General features: G+C 44.0%; 1 protein-coding gene across 1 annotated transcript in view; it reads left to right on the top strand.

The window, feature by feature from the left end:
- Positions 1–613: 613 nt before the first annotated feature.
- Positions 614–12,354, top strand: part of CRHR2 (corticotropin releasing hormone receptor 2) — a 250,887-nt gene continuing 239,146 nt past the window's right edge. The window contains exon 1 of the mRNA XM_074946387.1: positions 614–718. Coding sequence (XP_074802488.1) covers positions 614–718 — 105 coding nt within the window. The remainder of the gene's footprint in view (positions 719–12,354) is intronic.

The following is a 12,354-nucleotide window of genomic DNA, read 5'->3' as shown; positions in this document are numbered from 1 at the left end:
AGTTGGTATGGCAACTTCCACCTTCTCTGTATGTATCTATCTACCTGTTCCATTCTGTGCATCCGATGAAGTGAGCTGTAGCTCACGAAAGCTTATGCTCAAATAAATTGGTTAGTCTCTGAGGTGCCACAAGTCCTCCTGTTCCTAAAGCAATGACTATCGTACAGGGAAGCTGGCTGCATTTCTCTGTCTGCCTGTGGCTCCCGGGAGCCCTCCTCATGACACCCATTGTGCACAGGACTAAAGGACTCACCCAGCGGGCCCTGGGGAGCCAGCCCTCCCACCGGGCCCTGCAGCTCCTGTCTCCTGCCCCAGGTGTCCCAAGACCCACCCCCCAGCGGCCACCCGGCTGCCCTTGGACAGGGCTGGCTCCCGGAGCGCCGGTTTTCCTGGGCAGGGAGGGGGCGCTGCGCCGGCTGGGAGGCCAGGTCCCAGAATAACCCCCTCCCCGTGGGGGGGATCCCCCCGGGCCGAGGGCGCCCCCGGCGGCCCCGCGGGGAGGGGCGGCCCCGGCGCGGCGGCGGCAGGAGGCGGGGAGCTGGTCCCCCCCGCGGCAGCCGCCGCTCGCTCCCGGCCAGGGCAGCAGCAGGGCTCTGGGGCTGGCTCCGGGAAGATGCGCCTGCCCTGGGAGCGCCCCGGGACCCCCGGCCCCGTGCGGGGCCCGGCGCCGCAGCTCAGCGTCCCCGCAGCCGCGGCCACCGCGCTCCTGCTCCTCCCGGTGAGTGTCCGGGCGGGCTGGGCTGGGGGGGCCCGGGACAAGAGTCGCTTCCCCGGGAGGGACACGCGCCTGGCCCCGCTCCGGAGCCGCCACGCGTGGGGCTGGGACCGTAGCCCCTGAGTCATCCAGCCCGGGCAAAGCGGAGCCCCCGGGGGTGCGATTCGCCCCCTTCTAGCTCCCTAACAGCCCCTCTACACCCCCAGCTCCCCCCCCCCCCCGCCGGGCAAAGTCACCCTCTGATTCATGGCACAGAACCCACCGGGAGCGCAAGTCCCAGGCAGAGCCTCCGTACCCCAAATGCCACCCCCCCCCCGGGCCATCCCCAGAGCCATGGGACTGAGTGAGCAGGACCCACCGGCACTGCAGTTTACCCCCTTCCAGCTCTAAATAGCCAGTCTGTACCACACACAATTTCCCCCGTGCAAAGCCGCCCTCTGATCAGCCAGCAGAGCCCTGGCACTAAGCCAGCGGACCCGCTGGAATCACAGTTCACCTGCTGTCTCCCAAGTAGACCCTCCTCTGCCTCAGTTAATCCCCCCTCCAGGAAAATCACCCACAGATCACCCCACAAACCCTGAACACTGAGTGATCAGACCCCCCCCCATTGCAGTTCAGCCCCCAAACACCTCCCCAGAGCCGCAATTTTATCTCAGCCACTTTCCCCTCAAATCCCCCCACTGACCAAGGAGCTCAGGATTTGACCCTCCATCCTTCTCCAGGATGTAGACAGTCCTGTAGTAACTTTCTCTAGTAACCATCCTGAAATAAGTGATCAGAAAAGCTCCCTCCTCAAATAATCCTGCCATCATTTTTCGGTATAGTCACACTGCCCTACCAAGCTTATTTCACTGCAGTATCTTTAATAGGCTAACGCAGTGATAGCTGGTCTAGATAACTGAAATTCAGTCTCTGCTTCCCTAATTCCTGGTTGTGGAGTGCCAGGTTACTTTCTCACAGTAGGAATCAGAAATAGCATTTGGGCTAATTCAGTAAAGCCTTCTAAATGTTTGCTCAGAGTTTTCCCCTGGGCAGTATTTACATGGATTTTTTCCCCCTTAATAATAAGCATCCCATACTGCAAATGCTTTGCTGGACGGATGAGGGAACTAGCTCATCCTGGACTTAAACTTTGCCAGCCAGCTTCCTTTTCCACCCTCAAAGTGCATTAAACTGTGACCTGTAACCCACAGAGCAATTTTTAGAGATTAAACCCCCCAATGATTCTGCATTGCAGTCCCCATGGTGAGAAAAAAACAGAGATGATCACTCTATCTCCTACCTCTCTAAGTTCATCTTTAACATTCCTTTAAGATAGGTTTGTTGCCTCTTGCTTTGTCTTCTATTTTTATTTAAATATTCAGCCTCTCCCAGGAAAAAACCACTATGTATATGTGAAGAAAATTATACAATGGAATCATATGGTTAATGTTTGTAAAGTGCACTGAAAAACATTTATTGATATTGGAAAACAAATAGGGGAAGGTACAAGCATATTATCTAAGTCTCTGCCTCCATGCTCTCCTTTCTGAGTCCAGGAAGCGTGGCTTCATGCGAGGCAGAGGAAAAGACAGGCTAGTGAAGGAGAAATAGAGCTCAAGAACAGGTTTGCAGAGTTGGAAAATGAAGAAGGGGCTCAGCAGGTGGTCACTGAAGGTGGAAGGGCAAGGAAGAAGAGAAGAGTGGCTAGTCCTATAGGAAAAGGGGAAGAGTCAATGGAGACTATACCTAATATGAGCCCCAGAAGGATGCAGGATGGGTTGAAGAGGATTACAAGGGAGAATAGGAATGGAAAGAACTTGCAGCCAAAGGGAACAGGGGATAGACTGGAGAATCGCACCGTCACCAGGAAAAGGCAGGTCTACTCCTTACTCCTTACTGAGGGACTCCTTACTGAGAAGAATAGACAGGCCTGTAACCAGAGCTGATCCAGAGAATAGAAGGGTGTGCTATCTTCCAGGTGCTAAGATATGAGGAGTGAAGTTCTGGAATAGCCTTCCAAGGGAAGCAATGGGGGCAAAAGACCTATCTGGCTTCAAGATTAAACTCGATAAGTTTATGGAGGAGATGGCATGGTGGGATAACATGATTTTGGCAATTAATTGATCTTTAACTATTCATGGTAAATAGGCCCAATGGCTTGTGATGGGATGTTAGATGGGGTAGGATCTGAGTTACTACAGAGAATTCTTTCCTGGGCATCTGGCTGGTGAATCTTGCCCACATGCTCAGGGTTCAGCGGATCACCATATTTGGGGTCGGGAAGGCATTTTCCTCCAGGGCAGATTGGAAGAGGCCCTGAGGGTTTTTTGCCTTCCTCTGTAGCATGGGCACGGGTCCCTTGCTGGAGGATTCTCTGCTCCTTGAAGTCTTTAAACCATGATTTGAGGACTTCAATAGCTCAGACATAGGTGAGAGGTTTATTGCAGGAGTGGGTGGGTGAGATTCTGTGGCCTGCATTGTGCAGGAGGTCAGACTAGATGATCGTAATGGTCCCTTCTGACCTTAATATCTATGAATCTATGAATCTCTCCTGACCTTTGCCTTCCTTTCCATACCCCTTCCCAGATTTCTGTGCTACGTTTGCCTCTCATCTCCCACCTCCCAAACTCTAGCCCAGCCAAGTACCTGCAGTGAGGTCAGTTTACAGTTATACACGTTTATATTGTAAATGTTGCTTTTTATACACTTAATCACTGTTTCTTTTTTTAATGGTCCCACCAATCCACCCCCAAAACACTCAAAGGCACTTCTTTTCAGCCAGGCTAACAGAACACAACAAATCTGAAGTTTCTAGACTAAGCCATTTTAGAGATATGATGAGCCACAAAAAAAAAAAAAAGTGTTTGTTTGTTCCCCAAAGTAATTGACAGCCAAATTTTCAGAACACCCTATCTTTGGATTTATTTTCTTTTGCCAAACTTTCCATAAGTACGTAAGTAAATAATATTAAAATGTAACCTAGGATGAGGAGGAGAATGCAAAATTTCAGGAAGATCAGTTTCTTTGGTGGAGAAGTTGAGTGTGTGTGTGTGTGTGTGTGTGTGTGTGTGTGTGTGTGTTTGTGTTTGTGTTTCTTATGGGGGAAGCAGAGGTTTGGATGTGTAGAAAACTGGGTTTATAATGGAGAGCTAACTTCAGCCTTAAGTATGGAACGGCTGCTGCTGCCCCAAAATAATAATTAATACATGGCACTTACAGGTGTTTTAATTTTTTTAATCCCTGGATCTCAAAGTATTTCACAAAAGTGTGACTTGCTATCCCTGTTTTACAGATGGAGAAACTGTAGCACAGAGAGATTATGACCAACCATTTCAAACTTTGGCTCCAATCCAGCAAAGCCCTTAAGCATATACTTAACTTTAAATACTTAAATTGTCCCACTGAAGTTAGAGGACTATTTGCATTTGGGGAATTAAGTACATGTGTAATTGTTTGCAAGATCAGGACCTTACACACCTAAATAAAAGTGGCTTGATTTACAGAGAGGACGGAGCAATCAGATTTCTACAAGAGTTGTGTGTTCTTAGCACTTCTAAAATGAGGCCACTTTTGATATAGATTTGGGCACACAACTTAAAAAGGATGGTTTAAATGATTTAGTCAAGGTCACATAGCAAGTCAGTGGTGGAGCTGGGAATGCAACTCTATACTTACGTTTTCTAACAAACTCTTATGTATGATGTACTAGAAATTTTATACACATAAAGGCAATGAAAAGAAGAATAAAAAATGGTGACTAAGTACTTGTGACCTTTCTGATATAAAGCCTTTGCGGAGCACGCAGGGTTTTTGGGAGAGTTTTCATTTTAAAATAACCCAACAAAGCAATTTTTGAATCAGAAGAGAAAACATGATGGTCTGTTAAACTTAAAATTTATATGCCCTCCTGTAACTGAAAAACAGCCATGGCAATTTGAACAATATCTGGTAAGTGATGGTAGTTTACAACCATTCTTTGACTGAGTGCCAAATTTCAGTCTAGGTTTGAATTAATGTAAAATAAGTGTTTTATAATAAGAACTTAACCAGCATTGCTACAATATTTTGGCAGGGTTTTCCTTTGTAGCCATAGCATAGCAATTACAGTGCATTCACAGAAAACAGTTTTAAGTGGGGGGAAATTGTTTGCATAAATCAATCAGTAGTTTTGCTTTGAAATGTTTCAGTGAATGAATGAAATCCATGGGTACATTTAGCCAGGGGGGAAATAACCTTTAGCCTTTGTCTAAAATTTACTACCACTTGGAGAGAAAAAATAATTGATAAACCCTCTAAATTCTTAGGCTCCAGTCCTGCAAACTGATTCCCATGTGTGAATCTTTATGCCCATGGGGGACCACAGTGATATCAGTGGAGCTCTGTTCAGGAGCAGGATTCTGTCTAGATCTCATTGTGGGGTCAAAGCCTGTAGAGACAGATTTGTCCTCACCCCCACACCATACTTACAGCCCCTACTGCTATCGGAGAGTCATTGTGCATGTGTATCTGAGGGAAGAATTTTGCCCCAAAGGTGAATTCTGCATTATTCTAAGGCATTATTAAACTTAATCATCATCCTTTCATGTGTTAATGATTAGTACAGAAGTCTGCTATGCATCTGATTATTTTAGATTTCTGAAAATGATTCACAATAAAAATGATAAGTTAATGGGATACTGTCAACTTTAAAAAAATCACGTTTGCCCCCTAGTTTATGAAACCCGAAAGAATTTTAGAAATATCATAATAGATATGACCTTTTCACTCTGTCGATAAATTGTTCACTTTCTGATTTTTGTTCTGAGCTCCGATGGTATAAATAGAGTAGTTAGCTTCACTTTGGAATCTGGTCAGTTTCTAATTAATGTCACTTTGTGTCCATCTATACTGCAGCTGGGAGTGAGACTGCCAACCTGGGTAGATGGACTTGCACTAGCAGGGCTCAAGTTAGTACACTCAAAATAGCAGTTTGGACACTGTGGCTCAGGCTTCACGTGGGCTCTCAAGTGGCATGAGAGACCAAGCTCCCTCCCCACTGGTGCTTTTAGCATGCTAGCTCAAGCATCTGTCTCCCTGGGCTGGGAGGCTCACTCTCAGTTGCAATGTAGACTTACCCTTTCAGTTGTCATGATGCTGCCATGTTTGGATTGCAAACACAACAGGGAGTTTTTGTTTGGGAAAATAAACTGTCTCCTTTGGGATAAAAATAAAATGACAGCTCTTCCATTGGGTTAAGTATTTTTGCAAAAGCTTATTCTTCCTCTCAGTACCTATAAACTGAATTAAGTGGACCTTGCCCTGTTACACACATCTTTTTCTACCCTTGTTTTCTAATAACCTACACCAGTTTGAGCATACTTGTATTCTGCAGATTGCCCTTTAAAGGCTAACTCGATTCTTGTATCTAAGGAGTAGGAGCTGTCCAACAAAACACAAAAATCCCTAGCACTTCCTGGTTTTATATCTTCAAAGCACTGCATAAACATTAACATCACGTTTTTGCCTTTTTATAATCTAGCCTTGGAAGGTATGAATTTTCATCTAGATATCCTGATCAACCCCCCAATAAAAATATAATTCATGTATTTACTGATAAGTCCTTTGTATCTTGGTAGAGTTGAAAATATCTGTATTATTTAGAATCAGGCTAGATTTGGATAAACAGTTTTTCCAGAAAAGTTTCATATACTTAGCCTTAGCCGTTGTTACTAAGGAGAAACTATGTATGTATAGGTGAATAAACAGAAGCTGGTCAGTTAGCAGTGTGACTACCATTGAATAAAAGAGTTTCTCTTTCCAGTCATTGGTGGCAAAAATTGCAGGTTAATGTCATCAGATGGTGTCTACATTTATGCAGATTATATTTTCAGTTTCTGAAGCGGGGAGGGGTTGATAGACATTTCTTGCAGTGTTCTTTCTGTTGATTAAAAAGGGGTGTCTTAGCACATCATGCTTCCTAGCTGGGTAAATTCAGTAGCATTCTGAGTCTGGGGGAATTTGGATCAGACCTTACAAACAGAGGTCCTGTCTGCTCTGTGTGCATGGACAGAATTCATGTTACTTTGGACGTGTGTGATTTGGGGATTCTAGTGGGTTTTCCATTTTGTCCTGAAGGGCTGAGACTCGTGATTGTCCAGATCTGGGAGTGAGTTCCAGATTTGAGAGTCAGTTGCTTAAGTGCTCACACAAGGCTCACTCTTGAGGCTGGCAGCCCCCTTGTAGAACTAACTGTATAGAACGCTTGGAATCTGTCAGCATTTTGGAATGATCTAATTAAAACCAATGTTTGGGATTCAATTCTGTGTGTTTGCACCCAACAAAAAGAAAATGCTTTTGGCATTTTTGGGTGCTTAAATGTACTCCTTTGACAGCACTATTAAATGGTGTAAGAAAACAAAACTAATTAAAACTCTGTAAAGTTCAGAGTAATCCTGATGGAATTACTAACAGCTCTCTTGGTTGAGTTTGCAAGGAAAATAAATAGTGACCAATGTAGACGGAGTTTAAAAGACATTTGTTCTCCCACTACAATATTAAACTCTTGCCCTGCTACTGCTAGTTTAATATGCTGGGGCTGGAATGCAGCCATCTTCCCCCAGGGGCTGTGTTGTAATTTCTCTTACTATTACATGAGTGCTTGGGGTGGTGGAGGTGTTCTGAGTAGTATAGTTCTGCATTGTGTTGTGTGGAGGCTGCCTCCTGCTGGGTTGTCTTTTCAGATGGAAAGGCAAGTGGAGTGGCTGAAGACTAGTTGCATTGATAACAGTGATTTTTGCAGAGCAACCTGCTTTCCTAATCAGTGTTAAAATGCACGTGGACACCAATTCCGGCACCCTGGACAGGCGGTGGGGATTGATCCCAGGATCGAGACGCATGAGGCTTGCTGCTTGAATTAACGCGTCAGGTTCATCAACCTAGCGGCAGTGGCAGATTTAAAAAGCTTTTCTGTGGTCCGGCCACTACAGAGGAGCAAAGACCCATGCTGGTTTAATGTGGGCTATGCAAGCCAATGAACAGTTACACCCGCTGGCCCAGATCCAGTGCTGTGCTTTGCAGAATGGACAGTATGGGTGCAGCTTTTCTGAATTCCAGTCCCTAGAGCAACTTAAAGCAGCCCCAGGCCTCCACCATGTCCCTCCGCTAGAGCTGTGAATGAGGGTGACGCAGGGCCACCCATGCTATGCCACCGAGTGCAGTCCCGAGGGGGCTGTGCTGTCCTTCCTATGGCCTCTTTACACTGTAGCCAGGGACAGGGTCGGGGCCAATATCTTTAATGCATGGGGACATGGTATTTTCTTTTCACATCAGCACCAAGTTACAGTCTCTGCCTTGTTTGAATAAAGCACAGAGTATTATTATGAAGAATTAAAGAAGCGAGCGTTGCTAGTTATTGTTCGGGGTCTGCCCTTCAACCCCTGAACATAACTCAAAGGTAGTGGAAATTGCTCAGGGAAGTTGCGAAGGACCCGCAACCCTTCCAGGTGCTGAACGTGACCCTGCCAGCCCATGGAGTGAAGGACGAGGCTCCTGAAGGATGTGCCAGTGTAACGCTGACAGACCCAGGTCAGCGGGCGGGATCAAACCTGGGACCTCTGGAGCTTAGTGCAGGAGCCTCTGCCACGTGAGCTAAGAGCCAACTGGCTGTTAGCTAAGGCTGTAGAGCAGACTCATTTAACTCTCTCTCTCTCTAAGTGGTCTCGGTGCCACTAGATGGGACACAACACCACACCCAGGAGGTGTGTGGGTTACAACAGCACACCATGTTTCCACTAGATTGTTGGCAGGAAAAGATCATAGCTCCTATACCCCCAGCAGGCAGAGTATGATGAGACTTTTGGGGTGGGGGAGACTTGATCGGATGAGTCCAATATAGGGATCAGTCAGAACAGTTCCCCTTTAGAGGCTCTAATTCAGGAAAGCACTTAAGCACATGCTTAATTTTAAGCATGTTAGGTATTCCATGCCTCTTCAGGGAAGTATTTAAGCAGATGCTTAATGTAAGCTCGTGGTGGTGAGTCCCACAGACTTTAATGGGATCTAAAGAATGTGCTTATAATTCAGCATGTGCTTACTTGCTTTGCTGTATGGTGACCTTACTCAAGATCTTCCCATTCCAGGTAGGTTTATATTCTCTGTTCTGTGTTGCGTGGCTGCACAGAGGCGATGCTGGGTGAGAACTGAAGACCACTGGCTTGACTGTAAGAACGTAACACACCCATTAGCCAGTAGTTTGCCTAAGTTGTATGTAAATGAGAAGGAGAGGCACAATTGAAAATGATAATGCCTATTTCTTATAGAGGGCTTTTCATCAGCAGATCTCAAAGCCCCTGTGAAGCATTATTGTCTCTACTCTAAACATGGGGAACTGAGGCACAGAAAGGCTAAGTGACTTGTCCAAGGTCACACTGGAAGTCCATGGCAGAGCAGGGAATTGAATCAGGTTCTCCTGTGTTCAAAGGCAGTGCCATAACCACTGGGCTATCCTTCCCTTCCTAAGAAGCTGCATGAGTTGATGGAATTTAGATAAGAGATGATGGAGATTTTTTTTCTTAAGAGAACTACACTGGCATTTCTTCTTCTTTTTTTTTTTTTTTTTTTTTTGAGTATCTTTTGAAGGCTGAGTGGCACAGTGAGCTAATTCACTAGCTTTTCGTCTCTGAGTAGCTGGGTTTGAGTCTTAGGCCACAAATCAAAATGAGTTGTGAGGTTGAGCAGGACATTGGTTTACAGAATCAAACAACTACGTACCGCAAAATGCGGCTATATTAGCAAACTTGGGTTAGTAGGTTCAGAAGGATCAGGGATTCTTGGAACCAGGGCTGAGGTACATCAACATGGCCATGTGAGGAAGACTTCCTATGCTGGGCTACTGGCGTATGGCCTGCACTTTAATGAGCCACTCATTCCCACACAGGTGTTCAGTAAAAGAAAACATAAGTGCCTAACGGAAATAGGGGTGGTATAAACCTCATTAGACTTTTGCAAAAAGGCAGGTGGACCACCGCAGCTCTGCTCTCATGGGGGAAGAGTAACTGCTCAATCAGCGGGCTTGGCTTTGCTTTTGTTGCACTGCACTCTTTAACTAATTGTGTTTTCAGAGGGAAGGAAGACACTGCTCCACTAACCTGTTCTTCTCTGGACATAAACTAGTCATTTTTATATTTAATTGGGCAGTTGCTCTGAGCAGCTCCTTTAGGATGTTGTTCGCCTCTATGTGTTTCAGAAAACAGGTACTTTTCTTCAAGTGAACACTTGATCTCCTTGTGACGGGAGAGCTTAGCATTAATGATGTTAAAAGCTGTCTTTGATTTAAGGGACGTTCTTGAATTAATTTCTTATTACTTGTTTTATTAAAAAAAAAGAGAGAGAGAAAGTCCTTCCTGATTTGAGTCCTGCAGATCAAACCTACAAGATAACACATTGCTCTGTACTAAAGCGAGATTTCAGTGGCGCTTAAATATAAATAAAGGGCTCAAGTTAGAAGCCCCGCCACCTCTGGAAATATTACTACAGCCAATGGGATTTCTACATATGGAATAGTTGCAGCTGGGGGCCTTGAAAATGAAAAGCATCAGCTGACTGATTAAAACATAGGTTGCATGCACTTCGTAGAATCATAGAATATCAGGGTTGGAAGGGACCTCAGGAGGTCATCTAGTCCAACCCCCTGCTCAAAGCAGGACCAACCCCCAACTAAATCATCCCAGCCAGGGCTTTGTCAAGCCGGGCCTTAAAAACCTCTAAGGAAGGAGATTCCATCACCTCCCTAGGTAACCCATTCCAGTGCTTCACCACCCTCCTAGTGAAAAAGTTTTTCCTAATATCCTAAACCATAATAACTTAAACCTCCCCCACCGCAACTTGAGACCATTACTTCTTGTTCTGTCAACTTAAAGTTATTCCAGTTGTTGCCTCTTAATCTGACCAAAGTGTGGAATAGAAAGGGGTAATTTTAAATTGTTGGACGCCAAGTAATTTTATTTTAAAAATTACCAACTATGTTTAGTTTAGAGAAACAAGAAATGGTAGGCGTTTATTAGTAACTGTTTCTCTTATTGCCAGTTCAGGGATGTGACTGCCAGTATTTTACATACCTAGGGGACACCACAATTAAAACAAAGCAAAATAATCACAATTTTTAACCATGGCTATTTTATTATTAAAGGTGTGTGGGGGGGAAGCATTAAACCGATACAAATGACAGAACACGAGTGATAAACTAGTTACTCCCATTACAGTCTCGTCTGTGTGTCTCTCCGGAGAGTATTAAGAGACATTACACCTTTGGGAATGAACCGCTTCTGGGGGCATTCTTTGTTTGGGAAGTTAAGACCAAAGTATATTATTTCCTAAATTTACTGTGAGCCCAGCTTAGTATCTCATTGATACGTAAACTCTTTATAAGTGGGTAAAATAATTTGTTAAAGGGCAGGTGGGTCTTTTTTGGCATTTCATTGATAACGTAAACAGTTTATACTTGGGCAAAGTAAGCAATCTTAACTAGATCCTATGAAACTGAAGGAAATATTTCAATCAGTTATTTAGAAGATGCTATTTAAGGAGCTGCCTTGAGACAGGCCAATTACAAATATTAAGAATCTTTAATTAAATTCCACTGTTTCTCTCTTTACCAATGTTTAGCTCCTATATCCTCTCCAAGAATACTTGGTCTAACCATTTGTTAATTAATAGGCAGAACTGTTAGTGTCTTCAGTTACAATAGTATTTCCATATCCTACTAAAATCTTTACAAGAGTTTTAAATCTAGTCCCTTGGCAGTGTCTTAGTTAACTTCTCACCAATCCATGCTGAAGTCCTGTTGAAGTTTTCCTAGGGTTGGTTTCTTCTTGAGTCTTTTCTCTGCTTTTCTGAGCTGTCTGCTGTAGCTTGCTTGTAGAGATGGACAGGATAAGTTGATGAGCAATGTGTGTGTTTGAGCATGGTAGTGGGGAGCATGTGAGATGGGTGCTCTCTTCAGAGCTTTTATACCCTTCTTCCTATTTTGATGAAACTATAGGAAAACACATCTCTTTCAGGCTTGTTTAGATTCAAAGCTGGTTGCTGACATTCTTTTTTTGCTTAAGTACCTTCGTGGGTTGTCCTTAGGAGCCTCTTCATCATATGAATATGTAGTTTGTTAATGCATATGTTCATTAGGGTTGTAATTCTTTCTTTCCAGTTCTATTTCCTATGTCTTTGTGGCAGGAGATTCACAGAAGATCCTTAAGTTTAGAATTTAACTTTCTTTGTATTCAGTCCATTTTCTGTGATATTCCTTCCATTTTATTAGAGTTTAACAATTCTCAAAACAATCCTTTAAAATTAAATAATTCTTAAAGAAAGACTTTAGGTTAAATAGTTATTAAAGAAGTTGTTGAGTCTGTATGACAATTTTTGGAAAGATGATTCTTCTTGTCATCCTGAGTTGGGTGAGGGGGTGGCTTGAGTACTGCCAGTAATTAATTAAGTCTTAATTAATACAAATATACTTAAATGGCTTCTTACATGAGTAATTAGTTTAGAAAGATCATTAGAAAGCATTTTACCATTTACTTAACAATGATATTAGGAAATTACATTAGATGCTTTGCATTCAGTTAAAATACTTGCAAATATGCCATTCAAAATGATTCGCCATTGAAGAAATGAACAAAGGT

The sequence above is a fragment of the Natator depressus genome, chromosome 2, assembly GCF_965152275.1.
Source record: "Natator depressus isolate rNatDep1 chromosome 2, rNatDep2.hap1, whole genome shotgun sequence".
Lineage (NCBI taxonomy): Eukaryota > Metazoa > Chordata > Testudines > Cheloniidae > Natator > Natator depressus.
Note: the sequence above shows the minus strand (reverse complement) of the source record. Positions and strands in the feature narration are given on the sequence as shown.